A 21,161-nucleotide genomic window follows, 5' to 3' on the forward strand; every position below is an offset into this window, starting at 1 on the left:
AATTTTGCTTGCACGAGCCCAATAGCCGGTACAAAATTGTATGAAGAAGTTCAGTAATTTATATGCGTATCTCTCTCTTACAAGATAGCAAAACGCCCTTAGCCCGCACGCTCAACATTTATTTTATTTGTTTCTTTATTTAAGAGTTTTATATACTGTCGTTCCAAAAGAAGATTACAACGGTTTATATCGAAGGTGGCAAACTCTAGTCCTCAAGGGCCACAAACGGGCCAGGTTTTCAGGATCACCACAATGAATATGCATGAGATAGTTTTGCATACATTGGAGGCAGAGCATGCAGTGTAGCAGCATTCACATTCTAGATTAGCATATCCACGAAAACATGCTATTTGCATACCAATGCTATTTTTACACGCAAAGCCCCTTTGGAAATGTACTCCTATCAGTACTAGATACATGCACTGCCGTTAGCAACAGAGCAGCTGCCTGCAGCTTACCTTCTTCTTCCTCTTCCGAGTCGCTGTAGCTCTTGTCCTCAACGAATCCTGAGCTGGCCGAGCTGCCCGTGCTCGCTACGCTCTGCAGCCGTCGCTTTATCAGCTCCGACAGATCGCTGTTGGATTCGTCGGGCGCCTTCTCCACCGGGTCAGAGTTTTCTTGAGACTGAAATGTCATAATAAGAAAAATGTTATCAAGCCCAGGAAGCCCAGCCATTGGGCTGGAATAGATCCGGCCGGATTTGAAAAGCAGTTTCAATGCACTAGGGAAAACATGCCGCAGAAACACCAAGGCCGAAAGCATTGGTTCACAACTGTGAGACAACCGCCAATCACGATGGTGCAATGGGAAAATGAAAAGCAGTTGGCCAGCTTTGGAAGCGATTCCAGAAACATAAGTGGCAGGTTAAACCCAGAGAATGGGTTCAGAGGACAACCATAAGTTCATAAGAGGTCTGCAACACTTAGACGGCCTGACTAGAAAGTTTGCAAATGTTTATTTCTGAGAAAGGAAAGGCTGTCAAGAATTAGCTCAGGGTATGTCTAAGGCCTACAACACAGCATGAGCTCTACCAATTTTAATTCTGGTCTGCAAGGCCTCAGAAGTAAAGCAGGGCTTGTGCCTGGCTAGTGCTTGGTGGGAGACCCCAAAAGCTTGGGAGGCTGCTGCAGGACCTAGTGCTGCAGTCTCACTAAGAGACAGGCTTCCCTCCAAGCCAGTACTGAACTCATAACCCCTGCATGGTGCAAGGAGTCGCTACACTCATCCACTGAGGTCCGATCACCTCAGTGGATATTAAGCATTCCACACTCTTTTCATCAAAGTGATGTGATTCCAGTGCCATGGGGAAAAAAAAAAGTGATATACTGCTTTAGGAAACAGCACCTCCTGAAATTCCCCATGTAGAACAAAGGGGCTTGCATGCTCTCTTTCCTCTTTTCTCATTTTGGGTTTGTTTTAGGAGAGGATTCCTTTTGCTCATAGGAAAGCATGCTATTTGCAAAAATTAACTAGTTTTAGTGCATGCTATTGTTTTATTTAATTTCAGAAAGAAAACCAGAAACAGAATGCCATTGATACTTCTTATGCCATTTCAAATGAATGCAGATCCCTCGTGCAAAGACAGCAGAAACATCCACACACCCAAAAAAATTGTATATAGACAAGGGGCTGTGCCCCTCCTCCCTTTACTCGCCGTCCCTGCCGGTGGGCCCTCGGCCCTAGATTCCAGGCTCCTGCCCCGGTGGAAGATGCAAGCTGGGCAGGGCAAGTAACTGCAATGAAAGGAAGGGCGGGGAGCGAGCCAGAGAATTCTCCTCCCCCACCACCTTCCCCCCCTCCCTTGACCACGTGTGCGTAGATGTTAAGGGGTTAAAGGGGCACTTAGAGAAGATAAGGCCATCGCGGAGAGATTAAATGATTTCTTTGCTTCGGTGTTTACTGAAGAGGATGTTGGGGAGATACGCGTTCTGGAGAAGGTTTTCATGGATAATGATTCAGATGGACTGAACCAAATCACGGTGAACCTAGAAGATGTGGTAGGCTTGATTGACAAACTGAAGAGTAGTAAATCACCTGGACCGGATGGTATACACCCCAGAGTTCTGAAGGAACTAAAAAATGAAATTTCAGACCTATTAGTAAAAATTTGTAACTTATCATTAAAATCATCCATTGTACCTGAAGACTGGAGGGTGGCTAATGTAAGCCCAATATTTAAAAAGGGCTCCAGGGGCGATCCGGGAAACTACAGACCGGTTAGCCTGACTTCAGTGCTAGGAAAAATAGTGGAAAGTGTTCTAAATATCAAAATCACAGAACATATAGAAAGACATGGTTTAATGGGACACAGTCAGCATGGCTTTACCCAAGGCAAGTCTTGCCTCACAAATCTGCTTCACTTTTTTGAAGGAGTTAATAAACATGTGGATAAAGGTGAACCGGTAGATGTAGTGTACTTGGATTTTCAGAAGGTGTTTGACAAAGTTCCTCATTAGAGGCTTCTAGGAAAAGTAAAAAGTCATGGGATAGGTGGCGATGTCCTTTCGTGGATTGCAAACTGGCTAAAAGACAGGAAACAGAGAGTAGGATTAAATGGACAATTTTCTCAGTGGAAGGGAGTGGGCAGTGGAGTGCCTCAGGGATCTGTATTGGGACCCTTACTTTTCAATATATTTATAAATACTCTGGAAAGAAATACAACGAGTGAGGTAATCACATTTGCAGATGATACAAAATTGTTCAGAGTAGTTAAATAACAAGCAGATTGTGATAAATTGTAGGAAGACCTTGCAAGACTGGAAGATTGGGCATCCAAATGACAGATGAAATTTAATGTGGACAAGTGCAAGGTGATGCATATAGGGAAAAATAACCCATGCTATAGTTACACGATGTTAGGTTCCATATTAGGTGCTACCACCCAAGAAAGAGATCTAGGTGTCGTAGTGGATAACACATTGAAATCGTCAGCTCAGTGTGCTGCGGCAGTCAAAAAAGCAAACAGAATGTTGGGAATTATTAGAAAGGGAATGGTGAATAAAACGGAAAATGTCATAATGCCTCTGTATTTCTCCATGGTGAGACCGCACCTTGAATACTGTGTACAATTCTGGTCACCACATCTCAAAAAAGATATAATTGCGATGGAGAAGGTACAGAGAAGGGCGACCAAAATGATAAGGGGAATGGAACAACTCCCCTATGAGGAAAGACTAAAGAGGTTAGGGCTGTTCTGCTTGGAGAAGAGACGACTGAGGGGGGATATGATAGAGATGTTTAAAATCATGAGAGGCCTAGAACGGGTAGATGTGAATCGGTTATTTACTCTTTCAAATAATAGAAGGACTAGGGGGCACTCCATGAAGTTAGCATGGGGCACATGTAAAACTAATTGGAGGAAGTTCTTTTTCACTCAATGCACAATTAAACTCTGGAATTTGTTGCCAGAGGATGTGATTAGTGCAGTTAGTGTTGTTGGGTTTAAAAAAGGATTGGATAATGTATGGCTGCAGGGTGGGTGCCATGCTGGGCATGCCCAGTAGGGGCCAGTCAAAGTTCTGAAAACTTTGACAGACGTTTTCCGTGTTTGGGCTTCATCCTGTGATGTCACCCATATGTGAGGACTAACATCCTGCTGTCCTGTGAGAACACCTGTTACAGGTAAGCAACATTTGCTTAACTGAAGGTGTGCGCGCAGATGTTTGGGAATGGCTGGGAAGGTGGGGTGAGGTGCTCTCCCCTCTCCATCTGCCATTGTTATATCCTCTTCCCCTCTCTCTTCTACTGCTTCCCTCTCTTTCACTCACTGGTCTCCCCCTGCCTCCTCCTTCTCCTTACTCTCCCACTCCTCCACCCCTTCACCCTCCTGGCCCTTCCCTCTCCTATCTCTCTCCTCCCACTCCCAGTCCCCTCCCACCTCGGGCTCTGACATCATCTTTGTGCAGCTGGTAGGGGCCTGGGAGCCTCAACCAGCCCTTTTGCCCCCTTTTCTCCTGTGTGGGTGGGCTCCAGGAATTCCCCACTTGCTCTTCTTCTGCTACCAGCGCTGCTGCTGCTTCTCTTTCGCGGGTGGGCTCCAGGAAGCCTCACTTGCTCTTCTTCTGCTACCAGCGCTACTGCTGCCTCTCTTTCGCGGATGGGCTCCAGGAAGCCTCACTTGCTCTTCTTCTGCTACCAGCGCTGCTGCTGCTTCTCTTTCGCGGGTGGGCTCCAGGAAGCCTCACTTGCTCTTCTTCTGTTACCAGCGCTGCTGCTGCCTCTCTTTTGCGGGTGGGCTCCAGGAAGCCTCACTTGCTCTTCTTCTGCTACCAGCGCTGCTGCTGCTTCTCTTTCGAGGGTGGGCTCCAGGAAACCTCACTTGCTCTTCTTCTGCTACCAGCGCTGCTGCTGCTTCTCTTTCGCGGGTGGGCTCCAGGAAGCCTCACTTGCTCTTCTTCTGCTACCAGCGCTGCTGCTGCCTCTCTTTCGCGGGTGGGCTCCAGGAAGCCTCACCAGCTCTTCCTCTGCCTCTGACTTTTTTTTTTTTTTTTGGTTCCCTTGCGCTGCTCCCCAGCAGCTTTCCTGTCGCCAGCTTCTCTGTGGCTCTTAGTGGCTCTGCGCTGCAATATCCGCCAACTCTTCCCTTGCCGTCTCTACCCCCCTCCCCCTGCTCCGGATGATTTCATTACGTCATGCATGGGCAGTCGTGGCGCAGCGACTACACGGAGCCCCTAATATTTTTAGGTGCTCGCAGGTAACGCGAAGGCATCTTTGCATACGATGTAAACAAAAATCTGTGCATCTCAATTCACACTCCTAATTTTATTTTATTTTTTTGCTTACATATATTTATATATTTAGAGGGCCAACTTGTAGCTCCTCGGGGCCCCTGAATATCCAGGATGAACGCAAGCATTTCATACTTTATGTCTTTTTCAGTGGATTTACTTGATGAAAACTGAAAAAAAAAAATGACAGAAAAAATCCCGGATGGGAAACAATGTGTGCAGCAAACAGAAACAGAAAAGCTGGCTCTCCATCTAAGCACCAAGCACGTACTCTCTGGCAGTTCCCTTACTGCCAGCAGCCAAGCTAAGCTCGTCAGCTCCAACAGAAAATGCAACACAGTCTTAAATTCCTCGCCCTCTTCTGGGGTTTATCTTGCGACCTCTGCTCTGGATTTCGTCCTGCCACAGCTCCTTCATGGCCCGTCCTTTGTCCCTGGCCTCTCTGGCTGGAGAACTGACCTAGCCCTCCCTCTGTGTCAGGTGCAACTATCACGCTCCTTGGGACCATATTCTCCACTAGGAAACATGGCGAGAAGTGAAAAGGGGGAAGGGATAGATTATGTGTATTGCACTGTGCTCTGGAGTTTTTTTTAATAATTAAAAGTGGGTTATTAAATACAAATAAACTAGCTAGCCCCAGGGGAATGTTGCACAAAAATATTCAAATTCTGTGCACAGTATTTTAAAATTCTGCAAAAGTCTACATGCTATTTGTCAAAATAACACAATATAATCAATGTCTGAGCAATAATGAACTTAAAATACAATACAGAAAAAAGTTATTACTGACAGATGCAGAATTTAAAAGTTGGGCTATAGATTCCTGAATAAAAACTACAAATCATATCCATAGGCTTTTAGCACAGATATAAAAGGAGAGAACATTTTCCAGAGCCAATTCTGACTTGTGTTAGTTGGTAAATGTTTGGAAGAATGGTGAGGCCCTAGGGATAACGAGTGCACAGCAAGTTTACATGCATTATTGCATGCTGTGTTGTTGTTGGTTTCTTCCTTTACCTTGTAAGCAATAAAGTCGCCTCTCTTACTGCGCAAATAGTTTGAAAGGTTTCCATATTTGCAGAATTCCACTATAACCATCAGGGGACCTGTGAATGACAAATCGTATTACTGAAATAACTCTGCAGGATGCAGGCTCCCGATTGCAGTAGACAGATGTACTTTGCGGTGTGGGATCAGTGCCAGTAAACAACATAGGGAAGGAGTGGAGCAAGCTGGGACCAATTAATGACTGAAGTAAACGTATTCTGCTGGCTGCATAAAAGTGGTGGACGTCTGATGCATCAGTGGTATGCACAGTATCAGTCATGGTAGGTAATTCAGCTCCCCTCTCGCTAGCTTTCTCTCACCCATCACCACCTCCCTCTCATCATTCTCTCCTATGCTTTCCCCCCATTATTCTTCATCATGCTCCTCCCCATCCCCCACTGGCTCTCTGTCTCTGGGTCTCTCTCACCCATCACCCCCCTTCCCCCTTTGTTTTCTCCTCTGACTGGCTGTCTCTCTCACATCCCCGGTTCCATCATCCCCTCTCGCACTGGCTCTGCCCCAGTGATCATTCCCTCTCGTGTTTTTTTTTCTCCTCCCATCACTGTCCCTCACTTTAAGTTTTGCAGAACAGGATTGGCTGCAGCGCCATCCCTCTGTCTGCATTGTCTTCTCTCTGCTGCACCCCACTCCTCTACCATGAGCACGTCCATCCAATCAGAAGTACGCACCATAGGGAAAAGGGGAGGAGGAGTTCAGATATCCTGCAGACAGATGGAAAGAGGAGCTCCACCAGCCACTCCCGGAATTCCCCGCTCTTCAGTGGGGTAGCAAGATGGGTCTTCAGCTTTCTTCCTTATGCCCTCTCGGCGTGAGTGGAAGTTCCACCTACATGTGGCCTGTCTACAGAGCAGCAGATTTAAAGAGGATATAGCCTGCAACTGAGCACCCTCCACCCTAGCAGAGCCGCCAAGTTACCCAGTTCCAGGAGGGATGGGTCCTGGTTTGGAACACGCATCCCCAAAGCACTGTCATAACTGTCATAACTGTGGTCCCCGAGTCTGCCACTGAAGTCCGTGCTGCAGGTCCCATACTGCATCAAGGTGGGGGTTGTCGGAAATATAAAACTTGCCGAAAATCTCCTTCCTGGAACTGGTTAACTTGTCGGGTCTGCCCCAGTAGTGACTTATCTTGCTAAGTGGCGGCCGATGAATACACGGCTGTGTTCAGTAACCATCACTTATCCCACTAAGTCGATAGCCAGATATTTAGTGGGCGGGCAGTGGGCAGATCGGGATGGTTTACGTAGCCAGATAAGTAATGATTGTACTTATCCAATTAAGTTAAGTAGATAAGTTAGACCTGCCATAGAGCAGGTTTAACTTAGCTGGATATAACTTACCCAGCTAAGTAGCGGAAAAGATGGGATATTGAGCAACAAAGCTGTGCCGGATAAGTTTTATCCAGCTAACTTTGAATATCTACCTCCCTATCTTAACATGTGTCAGATTGTTTCTAAGTTTATTTTACAGTACATGACTTTTTAAGCTTTGTTCTGAAAACCACAGTGCCACTTATTTCAGAGGAAAGAATGTTCTAGAACACAAGGTCACGGCAAAAAGCTATGAATGCAGATTTATCTCTTACGGCACAAACAGTTATTTTGGTGACCATTAATTGTATGAAAATGATTAATTAAGTAAAAAAAAAAACCCTATTTGTCAATAATCTTGTTAATGGAGAAAATGTCAACAACAATTCACTCGCAATAAAATATGGGACCTTTTATTATTGAATAAGATGGAGACAAAACGTTTGAAATATACATGCGCAGGGGATTTATAAGTAGTTGCCAAACTTAGAGCTTGTAAGTGAACATCTGCATCAGAATCGAAACCCCCCCCCTCATATAAAACGTGTTTCCTCCCATTTTGAAAATGTATGTTTTGGGGGGGTTTTACCACCCTGCCTCCTTAGTTGAAAGAAACTGCCTTGGTTCCAGTATTACCTTCTCACTGGCCAATCCATCATCGGGCTTCAGCCACGACCCCGCCGACGTCAGCCGTGCTGGGGAGCAAAGAGCCAGCAGTCGATGCTGGAGGTGCCGCGCACCAGTGTGGCGCACGTGTTCTCTCACACACACAAAGGAACATCTCAGAGGAGCTCCTTTGTTGATTCCTTTGTGCACGATGAGGAGCAATGATCTTACCAATGCACCCATCTAAAGACTCTGTTATCGTGAATCCAAAGGAGATATGGTGACCTCCATAGCACTGGCCGATTTTGGAGAGCTCATCAGCAATCTTGCCTAGCTCCTATTCAATGCTCCCGTTTGGTCTCCCCCTCCTATCCGGTGGATGTTTCAGAAATGATGATAAATGCTCGGACTTTTAGAAGAAATTTACATATTATTCATGATTCGATTAGCGAAAACAAACCTGTTTCTTTTGAATTACAGAATCCTGGCTTTTAAATTCTGATTTTGTTGCTTCCCAACCAAGGAAGAGAGGGTGAGGTGGCGATCGTTTACAAGGAGCATAGGAAGATGGTCGTTGAGATCCTGAGTGGCAATTCTCCTTATGAAATGCTAGTTCTTTATTTGAACAAATTTACTTTATGTCTGGTATACTGCCCTCCTTCCCTGTTCCAACAAGATCTCTCCCCCTTTTTTGAACAGGCTAACTTGAATAATAAAATAATAATTAAAAAAAAGGATCTGCATTCACAAATAAGCGAGGGAGTAGCTTGCTTGTTACGGTGGTTACTACCCCAAACCAAATTAGCCTGATACTTCATTTTCAATGCATATCCAAGCAGATCTCTGCTTCAATGGCAGGGGGTAATGAAGAAAAGAGGATTCATATTCAGTCACCCAACAAGGAATAAATTGCATAGGCTGGGCAAACAAATAAGCGTGGGAGTAGCTTGCTTATTGCGGCAGTTACTAGCCTTAAACATTTAGGCTTGATACAGCTCCAGCACTGCGCTCTATATCAATTGGTGGGGGTGGAAGAAAATTAAAACCAAAAAGTTACCAATAAGGGCCTTGACCTCAGCAGTCAGAGTAACAGATAAGTATGAGAAAAATAGGTGTGGAAGCTTGTTGGGCAGACTGGATGGGCCATTTGGTCTTCTTCTGCCGTCATTTCTATGTTTCTATGATTATCCTTGGAGATTTCAACTTAGATATTGACTTGATCCTATCCCAGCACACTGTTCTCTGTTTCTTGATATCCTGTCTACTCTAGGATGGGAACAACTTATCCAAGAACTGACTCATGAGCGTGGTGATATCCTGGACCTTGTATTTCTTAATCAAGCCTATATCAACAGATGTAGGAGCTCAGTCACAATTTTGTCAGTCCCATGGTCCGGCCATTCCCTTATTGGTTTTCACGGCCCACTTTCCAAAGCAGCTCATATATTTGATAGTTCTTCATGTGACCCTGTTCTTTGCAGGGGCCATTTTGATAACCAGCAATTTTTAGATCTGATAGGAGCAGAAGTCAGCTCCTTTAATCCAGATTATATTGATTCTGGGGTTTCCAGTTTATAATCTATATTATCTAACATGATTGATAAAATCGCTCCTCTTTGGATGAGATGTAAGTCCCAGTTAAAATTTCTTGCATGGTTGTCTCCTGCAGTTAAGTTACACAGACAGTTACTTTGTAGAAGTGAGCATAAGTGGCTTAAACTACAAAATGATGACTCATGAGCTCACTACAAGTAATTGAAATATTTTCAATCCTTGATAAATAAGACCAAGTGAGAATATTTCTCTAAATGCATTAGAGATATTGGCTACAACCCCAAAGAACTGTTTAACTACGAAATCTACCCCTGCAGCAATCAATATTGATTGTGAGGCCTTCGTGTATCATTTTAAATCTAAGGTTTCAAAGATCATTTCCGGTTTTGCAGAAGTTCCTGCCTGGAATTTAAATAAGAACATCGATCAAACTTCCACATATGAGTTTGACAATATCTCCATTACTGAGATTACTCAAAACATTTCAAAATTAAATTCTTCTTACTGCTCAATGAATCCTTGTAATCTACCAATTCTTAAAACAGCTAAGGACATCCTTGCATCAGTTCTGTGTGACTTGGTCAATCTGACTTTATCTCAAGGTAAACATTCAGCTGTATTGAAAGCTGCTGTAAGACCTCTTTTAAAAAATGTGGCAGTGATCGGTCTGATCCTAACAGTTACCGACCAATTTCCTCATTGATGTTTTTGGCAAAACTGATTGAAACCATGGTCTTGACACAACTTACAGATTTCAAAGAAGATAAACAGGTTCTTGACCCCTACCAGCACGGGTTTAGAAAACCTCACAGTATTGAATTGTTAATATATCTTTGCTAGATACTTTGCGAAGAGACCTCGATGCAGGCAACAGCTATCTTTTAGTTTCACTAGACATCTCTGCAGCCTTTCACACAGTTGACCATTCCATCTTACTGTACTGTTTGAGAGAATGCGCTATAGCTGTTTCTGTTTTGCACTGGTTAAGCTCTTTTCTTTCTCAACGTACTCAGCACGTTGAGTTCCACAATCATTGTTCAATCTGGTCTGATATCATTACAGGGATTTCCTCAAGGCTCAGCTTGATCAACAATGCTTTTCAATCTTTACCTAGTTCCACTATGTAAAATTCTTGCCAGAGTTTGCTATGGATATAAACTATGCTGATGATATCCAGTTCTTTATTTGTGTCCATCCATCTTGGTCGGTAACAGTTGAGCTTGTACACATTTGTTTGTCAACCATCCAAAAATGGCTCTTTTACAATAAACTGGTGCTAAATATTTCCAAAACTCGAATTTTAGATTGAGGTCTCTGAATTAGTAAAAATTAACATTCAACCATTACATTAGAGAATATGAGCTTTCCTTTGAGCCCCAATATAAAAAATCTAGGTATACTTCTTGACTCCTCTAACATTTCATCAAAGTAGTTACTAAATCAGATTTCTACAAGCTACGAGTACTATGTGGCCTAAAACATCTGCTGGACAAGTCTGACTTCCGGACATTTGTGCAGACTTCACAACTTGTTGATTGTTGCAATTCCATCTACTTAGGTCTCCCTGCAAAGCTGCTAAAATCGTTGCAGTTACTCTTGAATGCCAGTGGCTCGCTTAACATCTGGTCACAAGTGCAAGGACCATATTACACCAGTTTTAATTGACCTTCACTGGTTACCAATTATCCAATGGATACAGTATAAGATTGGCACTACAGTTTTCAGATTGATTTCTTCCTTGACCTCTCCTTGGTGCAATGCACTGCTACATGTGTATTGCCCTTCTGGTCAGCTGAGCTCTTCCCAGAGAGATCTCTTGGATATTCCACCACTTCAACATGCGACAAAATACAACAAGGGATTCTTCCTTTTCAGTTGCAGCCCTTATTTTCTGGAGCTCTTTGCCTGAGGCATTTCGCCTGTCAGTCAGTTTAAAAAAATTTAAAGCTTTGTTAAAGACACTTTTGTTAAAGCAGACCTATTATTAATCTTGCCTGTCAATTCAAATGTTTAAGAGCAGAGTAACACGTAAGATTTCTACAGAGATTTATGTTTTATGTGTCATTGTTTTGTGTCTCCACTTTTATGCTTGTTCTTTTGTACATCGTTTAGATTTACACTAAGTGATTCACAAATTTTAATAAAGATTAAAGATTAAGCTGCAAATAAAACCACTTATTGACTTATCTACGTTTTGTTTTTTTTGTTTTTTTAGAGGATTGCATCTCCACAATGTCGACAGCAGTAAATGCTCAGTGCTTGCTGTGAGTAAGCACTGAGCGTTTAATATTTTTCAAAGTGGGAGGAAACATGTTTTATACGAGTGGGGTTTCGATGATGAAGCAGATAGTCACCTACGAGCTCTAAGTTTGGGAACTAGTTATGAGATAAATCCCCGCTTATATATATTTTTCAATCGTTTGTCTCCATCTCATTCAATAATAATAGGCCTCATATTTTATTACGAGTGAATCGTTGTTGAGACTATCAGTATTTTCACTCTGCTAAGTGGGTTTTGCATGGTAATGCAAAAAAATGTATCATTCATAATCGGATTGCACTGTAATCACCTACAGTCACACAATGGCATGAGCTAATGCTAATTTACCTAGAAATGGATACATTTACCAGCAAGGGATTGGACAGGGAAACTCGTTGTTTCTTTGGAAAATGGGAAGGATTTATAAATACGCTCCCAACAGATAGAAAAGTTCTGACATGCAAGGTTTCCCTGGTAGCTGGCTTCTAATGGGATGTGGTCGAGGAGATGTTGTAGTGGACCAGGCCTGAGGTGTTAACCTTCACTGGGTAATCCCTTGTGTGATGGAGCAATGTCTTAAGTAACCCTTCAGATAGGAGGTAAAGTAGGGACTACGGATAATATAATTCACAGCCAGGACGGCAATGGAGATTGTCCTTACCCTAGGGGCTTGCCATGAATTTGGCAAGCCCCCTAGAGTAGAAGCAAAATGAAAGAATTGGAGGTGTCCTTAAGAGGCAAGGAGCCCCCACTTTCTGCCTTTCTGGCACGGCCTCTCTCTCACGTGAGTCTTCTCACCTCCTGGCTTGGTGCAGGCTCCCAGCAGGTTCACCACGTTCAGATGGTGGCCGATGTGGATGAGGATTTTCAGTTCCGACATTAATGCCTTGCACTCATTGGTGGTGGAGCACTCTGCTTAAGATAAACATGACAAAGCAGCTGTTACACAGCAGCACATCGGGTTTTCCTTCTAACACAAAGAAAATGCTGTTTGGTTTGGAGACTTTGCTAGAGGGAGTGCAGGGGAAGCACCCCAGTCACTCCCAAGTACTCTACCTATTCCTTTCTCTTCTGTAACCAAGCAAGATAAATTGACAGATCCCACGCCCCTTTGAATCTAGAGTGAGATTTTATTTAAAGCTGTTCCCTTTGTAGGCAAGCATTAGCCCATAATAGGCTATGCAATGCATGCATTAATGTTATAAGACCCACGTGGATGAGGTTAATGCCATTAAAAGGTTTATTAAGATTCCAGCTGATAGAAGCTCATCCAAGGATTTATTTCCATCAACTTCTTGGGGGTCAGGAAGAAAATCATTTTACCAAAAAAAAAAAAGCTGTGAGCAAGGGCAGTGATAAGAAAGCAGATAAAAAAAAAACAAAAAAACGTGTGTCTTGTTTCAACCCAAATACTCATGCAACAGTGACCTTGGAGGTACTAGGGTAATGGTCCTTGCATCTCTTCCTGGGAAGATGAAGTTCGCGCACCATTTCTCTTTCCCTGCACAATTCCAGTCTGCTACCCAATCTCTCCCAGAAGGGGAACTCTCACCTTTTTAGCAAACATTAACATTCAGCTCAGAGCTACTGAAGAGACAGAACTGGGTCTTGTCAGAGCGCTACCGAAATTCCCAAGCAGAAATGTACCTTTAAGCATCTTGACTGCAACCGTTTTACAAGTTGAACATTTATCAATGCCAAAAGCAGATGCTTCCACGACCTTCCCGAAAGCACCATGGCCCAGGGTCTTACCTAGGGGCAAAAGTCAAGAGTGAGTCAGAGAGGTCTGGCAGATAAGAGAAGGAACGTGACCTGTCAGGCATGCAAAAGCCGGAGAACTAGGCAGGGTCCTAGCCTGGGATACCCGCTCTGCCCTGTCACGATGCATGCAATGCCTTGCTATGGGTGTATTCCCCTCCAAAGTCTTTAATAAATGGAGCTGGCGTTTTTAGTTGCACGGCAGTATTTGGTGATAAAAACCGTGGCATAATAAGACATGGTTGCAATTCATTTCCAAAGCCTCTCTTCCCTGTGGCCTGATTAGAAGCAAATAAGTAAGAGCGGTTCATGGCAAGTTTAATCCTTATGCTCAGAGCAGGTAAAATAAATCTCAGAATACTGAGGGGTAGCGGCAAATATCATGCAAAGGTAACAGATGTCCTAGCCGGTTTTCCCACAGTCACAAAGGGCATGGACAAATCTTTAGGCACCAGTGGGGCACCCTACATTCAGAACTGCACAGGGACATATGTGGACATACAAGCAAGCTCAGAGCCAGACGGACACTGTACGTATAAACACTCAGACACCAACAAAAGGAGGTTGCAGGGGGGTGCTCCGTGGGTAGCTGGATATATCCCACTCAAATTCTGCCCCGGGCTGAATATGCACGCACAGACATGGCCCCACGCACACAGAAAAATTAAACTCGAACTGGATAGTCAGAGAGACGTGTGCGGGGCAATTCTCAAAGCCATGTACCCAGGTAATCCCATAGCCGGACGGAGGGGAGGCCTTTCTGGGGGGGGGGGGGGGGGGCCAGGATCAGAAAAAAAGGCACGGGTAGATTGTATTTTCAAACAGTCAGGTGCCATTTTACAAGGAGGGAGCAGGGGCAGAAGTCCGCGTGCGCTTTTCCCTTTAACAATTAGCAGCCACCAGGCGCTGACGCCAAAAGCAGTTGGGAGGGGCTAAAACCGCATTCAAGCTCCCGTTAAAATAAAGCACTCGCTGTTTTACTCTGCCGGCCTCGGCACGTCCACAGGAAAGGGCCTCTCTTTAACCCGGTGCCTGCAATAAGCAAGACCGCGTGGGCTTTTCGACGAGAGGGGCACGGCTGATCTTCAGCTCGGTCATCTTACCCGGGTTAAATGGCAACTGAGGATTCTCCTCCCAATGACACCCCGGGCAACAACATTCAGGCCGACGCAATATCAGCGCGTAAAAAACAGGCGTCCACCTGTCCTGGGCGCTCGATGCAATAGGCAAATGAGCTGCCGCGCTAAAAGGGACGCGCAATGGGCAATTTGTGCGTCCCTAGCGCGCCGCGTCGGGTGGCCCAGGAGAAGTGGCTGTGCGTCCACAACAGCCTGGCCAGAGCTCCCTCCCCACCCCCAGCAGGGCTGGTCCCGATTGGTCCTTATTACTGATACTTGTCAGTGGAAGGACCAATCCTCTTTCAGGACAGCCTTCTGAAAGGGGATTGGGCCTTTCACTGACATGTGACAGTGAATGGGCCAATTGGCAGGAAGTGAAGGACTGAATAAATGAATATCAAGTGCCTGACACGTAACATCAATGCATTCACTGCTTCACTCACTGCCGGCAGGGGTTCCCACTGGGCCAGACCTTGAGGGATGCTGCTTTCTGTGGTTCCCCCCTATTTAGTATCACGCTGAATTGCATCGGTCTGATAGTGAGAAAGATACACATATACGTGGCACGGAGAAACACCACCGAGAACAACCCACAACTGTGCACAGGGACACAGCACACATGCATCCAGAAAGAAAACCGTACACACAGAAAACACACATACCCGTACACCAGGAAAGCAGAGAAGTCCGAAGCCTGTATGCCCATCTGCAAACCGAGGACATAGGCACGGAGCCACGCAAACAGCCGTGGCAACGGGAGACCTCAATCTCTCCCTGCGCATCATCAGCTGGGGGGGGGGGGGGGCCAGTGCTGGCACATCCCCGGTACTGACAGCTAATGATTATCTCGTCAGGGGTGACGCCGCCCGCCGATGGCGTAAAATAAACCTGTTGCATGCAAGGGCACTGCGGGAACACCTTCACAGCACCTGACATTACATGCATTCACCCCGCTGCTGGCAGGATGTCTCGCACAGGGGCCACTTACCCAGTCGAAGCCTGTCTCGGGGGAACTCCCACTTACTGCCGTCGTAGGGGAGCCGCTCGCACTGCTCGTCCAGGGGCATTTCCTCTGGGTCCATGATGATCGACAGGTAGCTAGTCTTAATATCCATAGCGCTGGGCTGGAAGGACAGAGCAGCCGAGTGAAGAGTGGGCCCCGTGATCTCATTGGCCTTCATGATAAATCCCCAAATACCCCGGGGGGACTCTGTGCGAGGGGGGTTGGGCTGTTTCTTCATTTTATTCCAACTAAGAGGTGTTAGGATGACCCCGGGTTCTAATCTTACGGAGTCAGAAGTCTAAGATCTCTTTGGGTATGCATGAATGTCAATGTAACTAGAGAAAAGTGGGAGTAATTAAGAAAATAAGATACGTGAATGGTCTGGCCTGCATCCAGCAGTGATGATGTTTTGGGGGAAATGGGTCCTCAGAGGTCTGTATCTAATCCCCATCTCTCAGGCTTTCTATTAAAATCCTTAGTGACTGGGAGTAGAGCCCTTACCAGAGAGAGACCAGGGTAATAGAGTGCGCCCGGCCTAGCGCTCAAGGTTTACACGCGGGTTGGACGCGCTAGACTAGCACCCGATGCCTTAAGGAGATTAGCGCGTCCAAAACGCGCGCCCAAACGCGTAGCCGATGGCGCTCATCACATGTAAATTCCACACGGATGAGGCTACTAGCCATCACCCCCCCCCCCGATGCAGAAAATCGCCGGGCGCCCAACCCGCACTTTTTTAACGCGGCAAATTTAACTCCGGCCCCGGAGCTGGCGTTAAGTCGATCCGCGAGTCAGGGGCTCATTACAAATTAAAACATACTGGTTCTTCCTACTTAGTATCGCTGCGAAGCTCAAATAAAGGTTTGATGTAAAAAAAAAAAAATTCTGAATGCGGAATATGCACGCTCCAGGCCGATTTTGCCCCTTGACATTGTGCGTGTGCATCGGGCGAAATCGACCTGAAGCGGGATAAAACGGACGCTCGCACTGAGCTCCTGCTGTAATCGTGGGCGCCCAGCCATGTCTCCTGGTCCCCGATGTATTTGAGCGCTAGGGACGCCTAATTCTTCAGTAGCGCGCCCTTTCCATGCAGCGGCCCATTAAAGTATCGCAGCGGGCGCCCAGGAGGCGTGGCTGCGCGCGTTAGGGAGAACAGGCGCCGAACGCGAGTGCCCGCTTTAACGCGCTTCTTAGTAGGGCGTCGGCCCGAGAGAGGGGAAGAGAACCAATGGGGACTTCTATTTTCTACAGCAAGGGGGCGCTAAGGAGTGGCCCAGGGGCGCCTTTGGTGTTTCTTCCTTTTGTCACGGTTTCTTTGGATGCTTGGAACATCCGCCCCCCTCGGGGTCCGGGCTGCTGCCCCAAAGGCGTGTGCCGCTCCCCAACCATCCCCTGCCCCGGTCTGGGTCGGAAGAGCCTTTCGGGACAGGCCACGGGCCAAGCTGCAGCTGCAGCGGGAGGCGGGTCATCCCCATCTTTGGTGAGCGCCTGCTCAAAGTCTGCTTTGGGAGAGAAGGCCTGAAACCAGCTCGGGCCCCCGGTGGGCGATGAACGAAGCTAGCTCTCTCGTTGGCGGAGCATCACGGCGGTGAGCCCTGCTGACCCGTCGTCTGCTTTTCCTCCGCTCGCTGCGGTAATGAAGGCAGGCACCCGTAGGGGGCCGAAAAGGTCAACTGCTGTCAGCTCCACGACACCAAGAGGAAGAAAACGTGAAGGCACGAAAATATTCTCCCTGTCCCCTTCGCTAAACGGCACCAGTTAAATGGTGTGGAAGTAAAGGTCAAGGAACAAAATACGGCGCTAGCTTTTTATTTGGTCTAACAATACATTTCTTGACTAGCTTTTCAGAGCCGACACGTCCTTCATCATGTCAAAAGAAAATGTGAAATACAAATTTTTGGCCATATGTGGGATATTCTTTATATCACATGACAGCCCACCAAAGCATCCATAATGTGTGCCAGCTCTTTTATCTGCTCCGTTATGAAACAGAACATGCTTTAAGGCAGCTAGGAGCACAGGGTGTTTTTAAGGCTCTGCTGTGTTTCACTTGTCTTCAACTAAGCCTCTTGGAAATCTCCTTTTGAGTTTGTCAACCTGAGGGAAACTCGGTCAGCCTTTGATTTCTGCCGTGTTTAGGACCGAGACTCTTGGGATCGCCTACGGTTTATAGTTGCAGGACACGCGGGTCCTGATTTACTAAGCATTTTACTCCTAGACGCAGAATGAGAGAAAAGCCTCAGTAAATTGTATTAAATCAGGCCTATGGTGAGCTGAACGGTTTCAGAGAGGGATAGGCCAAATAAGTGAAGCTGAGCTGTTCTGGCCTAGATCTGAACGAGAAACAAAATGCAACGTAATTATAAGAAAACCTAGGAATTTTATCAACGCAACAGAAAATTCTCCCAGGCCTGTTCTCTTTATATTGGCTTCTCCGTCGACAGCTGGCAAGGAGCAGTCCCGCCAGCGGGGGTCCCCCGCACGCAGAAGTAGGAGACCCGGCGCATGTTCCGTGCTTTATGACCAGGCCTGGGCGGTTTACATAGGCAGAGGACTCTTCTGGCATGGCAGTGGCACGGCACCGTCTGCTGAAAGGTGAGAGCAGGCCCATGGGAGGCTGCGCGGATGGAAACGTGGAGGTAGCTGCCACCAGCTGTGATTTCTCAATGGGGGCTGGTGCTTTTCAGGGGGCAGCACTCTGTATCACTCACATTGGGGGTCAATTTAAAAAAAAAAACACAACACAAAATAAAAACGCTCAGCTCCCGACTTAGTCGGCCAAAATCTGGTTCTCTAAGTCAGGCTGATTTTGAGCTGGCCTTACCCAGCTAGGCATTTGGCTGAAAATCAGTCTCCGTCTAGCTGGCAAGACATAGTAAGCTGAGGTTTTTGGGTGCCTAACTGAGACAGCAAGTCTAAAAAAAAAAAGATAACTATAATAATAACCCAACCTCTTAGCTAAACTGGAAATCACTCCTCCCAGCTGGTGATCCTCAAACAAACCGCTCCCCACCAATCCCGACCATCCCACCTACCCCTTCCACCTAACCTTCATGGGAAACCTCCCCCCACAGCCCTGGGATCCCCTCCCTTCCACCTCTACAGAGTGCCCCCACCCCAAAGCCAAACACCAAGCCAGCAGAATCACTCAACATTACCTCCTACCAGCCCCGCTTACAGTGGGAAGAGGAGGAGAAAGCGTGTTGTACTTGGGACCGTTCCACGGAGTCATTCAGAAAGAATTCGGGTCGTCTGGGGTGGCAAGCAGACCGTTGACTGAATGCGCTGTTTGGCACAACCTGGGCAACCTGCCGGGGCCGTGAGGTGAGGACCCCCCCCGGAGCATAAATCTCTTCCACCTTAAGTGACACAGTCACTCTCTGGGAAGATCTGCCACTTCCGGTCCTGGCCAACGAAGAGTCAGGCGAACGTGAAGCCCCCGCTGTCCATTCCCGAACGTTAGCGGGACCTTCACGCACGCTGCAGAGACCCAGCGGGCTCGGACTTCAAACTTAACACCAGGCTCTGAAGTCAAGGTGAAAAAAACTCTACAAGCGTTGTGTGCAAGTCGAGTCAGACTGTGGGTGTAATGTGCGCCTCCCGTGGCCTCCTCCAGAGCAATAACTCTCATCTGCCCTGCAGGTGTTGTGACAGTCCGAGGCAGAAAACGGAGACACTCAGTCTAGTGCCTCGGGCAGCCTGGACGCAGGCAGCTGATGCTTTTAACTAGTGGTCTGCCATTTTCACCACATTAACAATAGCATTTGTAGTAATTAATTATACCGTTATGACCAAGCGTTGGACGGGAGCCAGACCACAGCGGTATAATATTTTCGACAGAGTGTCAAGACAGGCCAGGAACATCAATCAGACTTTCTATGAATGGGAAGCTTAAGGAAACCCAGGAAAATGTTGTTCGCGGATATCACGGTCAGAAGGCAGTGCGAGGCCTTGCAAAGAGAAGCTGACGGGAGCGCCATCCCCATTCTCAAAAAACCCCTAACAAGATTGAAGGGAAAGCCACGCTCTGCCACTCGGGAGGCCCGGTTTCAGTTCCCCGGACATCAACCGAGAGAGAGGGGTGCATTTAGCAGAAGAACAGGAGACAGAGATAATATTCACTTAAAGACGCCCTCACTTCCCCCCCCCCCCCCCATCCATCATTATTTCTGGCAAAGCTGGAAAACTCCTGATGCCGCCTATAGTTACAAGCAGGGGCTTAATTTGTAGATGAAAAGGAAGTGGGACTGTGCAGCCTGGGGGTGGGTGGGAAGAGAGGGCCAAGGCCAGGTGTACCATGCAATGGGGAGGGGCCAGGACCCGGGCCCAGTTGTGAACTCTCTCTCCCCCACCCTTCCCTCCCCCCACTATCCCAAACACTCTTCCTCCTCCTCCTCCTCACCCCTGTGATCTTCCATACCCATCCCCCCACCTGCCCTTCACCCCCCCCCCCCAAACCGATGTACCCCGTCGGCTATGCTCCGCTTCCTCAGGTCCCGCACAAAAAGGCGGCCTAACCACCATCCCAGCTTGTTCTTTCAGAAAGGAAGGCACCGAATTAGCCTACGTTTGAACCTCCTGAGCAGCAGGAGAGCGGCCAGGGTCCGAGCCTGGATGGCTGGCACTGCTTGCTCACATCTGGGGAAAATTCAAGCCCTTTTTACGCACTGCATTGCCCATCCTGGCTGCTCTGGGCAGAGGGTGATTCAGTAACTCGGCGGCGGTCACGCGGCGGTCAGAGGTGTCGTGCTGGAATGCTTGGAGGTTTAACTCAGTGCAACCAGCCCCCACCATCAGTTCTTTCTCAGTGCTGAATAACTCACCCTTTTCAGTTTTCGGATGAACAAGGTGAGGAAAAGCCAGAAAAGTGTAGCAGCTACTCCAGTGCAGGCCAGAATAATGACTTCAATATTTGCTTTTTCCTCCGAGCCTGTGGATCAAGCACAGAAGAAAACAGATCTCTCAAATACTCTGCTGAAAACTTTAAAAAAAAAAAGAAAGCACCATCAACAAATTTACCATCTGCTTTACAGCACGTGAGAGCTATGGACAAAAACCCACAATGTTACCCAGTTTCCCCGGTGTGCTTAGGTTGTGCTGGCTGCAGTCAAAGAACACAGCGTGTCAAGGGTTGACTGAGGCTACAGGGGTCCGAATTTACCCATCTGCTTTGCTAGGAATGCCTTACTAATGAAATGGAGCACTGGGTCTTCATCGCATTCAGTGGGTGAGATTTAATTATGGATTTGTTTTCCCAAAGACACACATTTAAAAAAAAAAAAAAAAAAAAAAATTTGGCAAAACCTCTTATAAACCAGATTTCAGCTTTAAGGAGGACCTTCACGCTCTTCCCTCAGAATGTAGTCCTGATTCATTTCCTGCTCAGACGGTTTTTTAAATCCTATTATTTTTTTTTTTTATTTTGAAAGCAATTATAAAATTGTCCAGAACACAGTTTTCAAGTTTCCTTAGTCACAGTTTGAAGGCGCACAAAGTGTAAGGAAGAGAAAGGGAGGTACAGACAAATAGGATGTTTGGGAGGTGGACAAGTTGGAGGAAGCAGAGAAATACTTTCCTACTGAAACAGGGTGGACGATGCTTGGAATCATCTACAAGTAGAGGGTGGTAGCAGCTTGGGACAGACACAGGAGGAGGAAGTAAGAACAAAGGAAGGAGGAGATGACTGCGCATAGTTCTTCCTGGTCTTAATGATTCCCCTGTGTAGGGCCCCTTCGGGATCCCTATGAAGGAGTGTGGCCTA

General features: G+C 46.7%; 1 protein-coding gene across 1 annotated transcript in view; it reads right to left on the minus strand.

The window, feature by feature from the left end:
- The window catches only part of LOC115082599 (vascular endothelial growth factor receptor kdr-like), a gene marked incomplete at its 5' end in the record, with an annotated part of 78,539 nt that overhangs the window by 46,439 nt on the left and 10,939 nt on the right, over positions 1-21,161 (minus strand). The window contains 6 exons of the mRNA XM_029586813.1: positions 459-624; positions 5,745-5,833; positions 12,323-12,436; positions 13,172-13,276; positions 15,389-15,524; positions 20,224-20,330. Of these exons, the coding sequence (XP_029442673.1) occupies positions 459-624; positions 5,745-5,833; positions 12,323-12,436; positions 13,172-13,276; positions 15,389-15,524; positions 20,224-20,330 (717 nt within the window). The remainder of the gene's footprint in view (positions 1-458; positions 625-5,744; positions 5,834-12,322; positions 12,437-13,171; positions 13,277-15,388; positions 15,525-20,223; positions 20,331-21,161) is intronic.

Source organism: Rhinatrema bivittatum, unplaced genomic scaffold (assembly GCF_901001135.1).
Source record: "Rhinatrema bivittatum unplaced genomic scaffold, aRhiBiv1.1, whole genome shotgun sequence".
In the NCBI taxonomy this organism is placed as follows: domain Eukaryota; kingdom Metazoa; phylum Chordata; class Amphibia; order Gymnophiona; family Rhinatrematidae; genus Rhinatrema; species Rhinatrema bivittatum.